Raw genomic sequence first — 4,101 nt, forward strand, 5'->3', positions numbered from 1 at the left:
TCTATGGGTGTAGGTACCAGATCTGTTCGGGGTCCGGCACCTTCTTATGACGACATATGGCAACTCCCCTCGAACAAACTGTATTGCATCATTTCTTATGGATCAAACCTCTTTTGGAGTTTCAACAAATTATTACCTATATTTGGTATTATTTTACATTTCATTGGTGATCTAAAGTAGTTGAAAGTATTAAACAATCATTGTCAGTCTTGAAGGAAAGTGCTGTGTTCAAGACTGAGCTCTGCCATTCAACAAGGTGACAAAAAATTCTCAGCTTATTTTTATTCTTTTTATTAAGATCTGAGGGCAGGGGAGGACAAATTGGACATTTTAAAAATTGACTTCCTTAGAGATTTTAGACAATTAAAACAGTTATGCTTCTTGTAAAAAACTAATGGTTGTTGTTGACACAAAGTTAAAAGTAAATCCCTGCTGCAGTGTGTGCAAACCTGGTCAAGATCTACAGGAAACGTCTGATCTCTGTAATTGCAAACAAAGGTTTCTGAACCAAATATTAAGTTTCATTTTTCTGGTGTATCAAATACTTATTTCACACAATAAAATGGAAATTAATTATTTAAAAATCATACATTGTATTTTTCTGGATTTTTGTTTTAGATTCCATCCCTCACAAGTGAAGAGTGCCTATGATAAAAATTACAGTCTTCTACAAGCTTTGCAAGTGGGAAAACCTGAAAAATCAACAGTGTATCAAATACTTGTTCTCCCCACTGTATATACTACTACTGCTTATAAAAAGAATTAACATTTATATCAAATAAATGTTTTTGAAAATCACTTCTCAAAACTTCTGGATCTATCAACAGAAATGATAGCAGATGTCTCACTGTATTCTGAGTCACAACATATCAATGTTGAACACATTTAAGGTGGTGAAACGTATATCCGTGCAGGCTTCCATATCACTCAAGCTGGTCAATGAGGAAGGCTGACACATCTAGAGGATCTAATTGATGTTTTCTTCTGTAGAATCCAATTCTTTGCAGGATTCTTCTCAATGTGTGCATGCTAATACTGATCTCATCCAGTGTGCAGCAGCATCAGTATCTCTCCATGTCCTAGACCGACAATAAAGCAAAACTTGATCAACTCCAATAAACTCGCCATTGTGCTGCTGAGGAGATGACATGCAGAGTGAAAACGTCTCACGATTACCTGGAGTAGTTATCATGTTCAACCAAACATTTACATGGAGTGCCACCTTCAGACACTGACAGACAAGAAATCGCAGTAAAGCGGTGTCCATCTGTTCAGCCATCCTCTCTCCACTTTCTTCAAAAACCTACTTGGAGCACAAAGTTCTTCATCTGAAATGAGTCTCGCGGTTACTACTGAATAAAGCATATAATTATCACGTTGATACAATATAATATTACATTTATATAATATAATTATCATGTTTACACAATAAAATTATCATGTTTATACAATATAATTATCAACTTTATACAATATATTTAGCAAAAATGTATTTTCTCACGTGACAGGATTATGCTTCCGTAAATTCCTCACCATCTGTCTGGATATCCTAACTCTCATTTTGCTGAATATATATATATATATATATATATATATATATATATATATATATATATATATATATATATATATATATATATATATATAGTTATAATACTCCAAACCAGAACAAATTATTGCTAGAAAAAATAACCCTAAACTTCGAACACCTAAGATAACTTTATTTAACCAACAATGTTGTAATTGCTGGAGATCTTAACCTCTTCCAAGATGAATTTTATGATGAATCGCCTTCTAAACATAATTACAGTTATCAAAACAAAATATTTAACAGTTTTTGTAATGAACAAAGTCTAGTAGACGTGTGGCGTCATCTTAATCCCAATTGTGAAGTTTTTTTTTCTTGAAACAGGCAAACATATTCCCAAAGTGGAGGAAGGCCTCAAACAAAAATGTAATAATCCAATAACAATTAAAGAACTTGATGCAGTGATTGGTCGTCTCTCTCTTAACAAAGTCCCCGGATCTGATGGTCTCACAGGAGACTTTTACAGACACTTTTGGACAGATTAAGGAGATCTGCTGCTACAAGGTTTTACTGAAATATTTGAAACCTGTGGGCTTTCACCAACAATGAGACATGGGGTCTGAACAAGGCCGCCACCAGGGGGTGGCCGAGGGTGGCCATGGCCACCCTGGGCAATCCCCTGGCCACCCCACTGGCCCCCCGACTGGCCAGTGTAAATTGTAGTAGCATCGGTTTAGCGTTTCACCCCATTATGCACCCAGCATAGCAGCCACTCTCACTGTCCTTCTCGCACGCCGTAGTGCTCATGCTCTCCCTCTCCCCTACCTGATATTTGCTTGCGCATTCGCAAATGAGCTACTGGTACAGATTGCTCTTGTGCGCTCTGAGAACTACGGCTCAGCCCGTGCCCGCTTTAACGGTGAGAAAGCATATAAAACTAACAGTAAATAAATAAGTCAAATCATTTGTTTTTAAAAGAAAAGGGGATATGTGAACTGTAACATTATACTGCTAAAGCAGCTTTTAGTGTGTTTTTGACATAGTTATGTAGCTAACTGGATGAGTTGGTGATTGTGGATTTCAGACATGAAGAGAAAGTCCACAGACATCTGTTCTGATTTTAAGAAGAGAATTACAGCAGAAGCAGAGAAAGAGATGACAGGGGAGAAACAGATAACCAGTGAGGAGGAGCAGGAGGAGGAGAAGAGAGAGGAGGAGAAGGAGGGGGATGGAGGAGGAGGAGAGAGAAAGAGGAGGAGGAGCAGAAGAGAGATGAGAAGAAGGAGGAGGAGGAGGAGAGAGATAAGGAGGATGGAAGAAGAGGAGAAAGAAATAGGAAGGAGGAGGAGAGAGAGGAGAAGAACGAGGAGGAGGATGATGAGGACCCAGAGCAGCTTTAGTAAAGAACAGTGATGAGGAAAAGCATCAAACAGCAGCAGACCAGGGACAGTCAGCACCTTTGATGACAGAAACATGGCAGAACTCAGTGAAAGCAGGTGTTCCACCTGTTCCTGGACCGGTAGTAATTTTATGTTTTCAAAAAATGAATAAATGTACAACTTATTTCAAATAAAAAAAATAAAACACAACTATTGTTTGACTCAAAATGTTAACTGGTTTATGTCTGTGCACATTAGTAACATTAATAATCACACAATAAGCCAAAGGATATGAGTAGGTGTTTACTTAGATCTTTATGATAGTTTTCCACAGGCAGTTTTACCACAGCAGTAGAATAAAACCCTGAAATTATGTTTTTGTGTTCCACCCCAAGAATTTAAGAGCCCCCATCTGGCCACCCCTATGAAATATTTCTAGAGGCGCCCCTGCGTCTGAATTCCAAAACCTGGGAAAGATCCCAGAATCATAGATGACAGAAGACCCATTATACTAAGAAATTCAGACTTCAAACTTCTAACTTACATCTTCAAGTCTCGTCTCCAAACAGGGATTTTAGATCTAATTGCAGATACACAGTCAGGATTCTTAAAGGGAAGATCAATCCATAATAATAATAGATTGGTAATGGACATCATTGAATATAGAATAGAAGATGATGGTCCCCTTCTCTTTCTAGACTTCTACAAAGCGTTTGACTCCGTGGAGCATCCGTTTATTCTTTCGACTATTAAACACTTTGGATTCGGTGTCAAGTTTAGAGAATTTATCCGTGGACTGTATCGAGATATTAGCAGTTGTGTCCTACGGCGCAGTGGCACCACCCCAAGCTTCAAGGTTAATGTGGGTATTCCTCAGGGCTGCCCCATCTCACCATACCTGTTTATCTGAGCCAAAGAAATGCTAACTATCTATATTAAGAACTGTACTGATATTAAAAAACTTAATGTACTTGGCACAGACATAATCACCCAACTAGGAGATGACAACAATATTCTTGAAAGATAGACACCAAATTTAAAAAAAACTACAGCTAAAGTCAAAAAAGTCTCCAAAGTCTCAGGGCCAACATTAAACCTAAAAAAAGTGTGAATTGCTGGCTGTACATGAGACCCCACTGAAAGACATCTGTAATATCCCTAATGAACCTGAAATTAAATATCTGGGGATACACT

The 4,101-nt window shown here is 37.8% G+C and overlaps 1 protein-coding gene across 1 annotated transcript in view; it reads left to right on the forward strand.

Moving 5' to 3' along the window:
• LOC107100708 (sialic acid-binding Ig-like lectin 5) overlaps nucleotides 1-3,817 on the forward strand; it is a 16,389-nt gene extending 12,572 nt beyond the window's left edge. Inside the window, exons 6-7 of the mRNA XM_015399297.1 lie at nucleotides 2,396-2,447; nucleotides 3,606-3,817. Coding sequence (XP_015254783.1) covers nucleotides 2,396-2,447; nucleotides 3,606-3,817 — 264 coding nt within the window. The remainder of the gene's footprint in view (nucleotides 1-2,395; nucleotides 2,448-3,605) is intronic.
• Nucleotides 3,818-4,101: the final 284 nt, after the last annotated feature.

This window comes from Cyprinodon variegatus, unplaced genomic scaffold (genome assembly GCF_000732505.1).
Source record: "Cyprinodon variegatus isolate N-32 unplaced genomic scaffold, C_variegatus-1.0 Scaffold1003, whole genome shotgun sequence".
Lineage (NCBI taxonomy): Eukaryota > Metazoa > Chordata > Actinopteri > Cyprinodontiformes > Cyprinodontidae > Cyprinodon > Cyprinodon variegatus.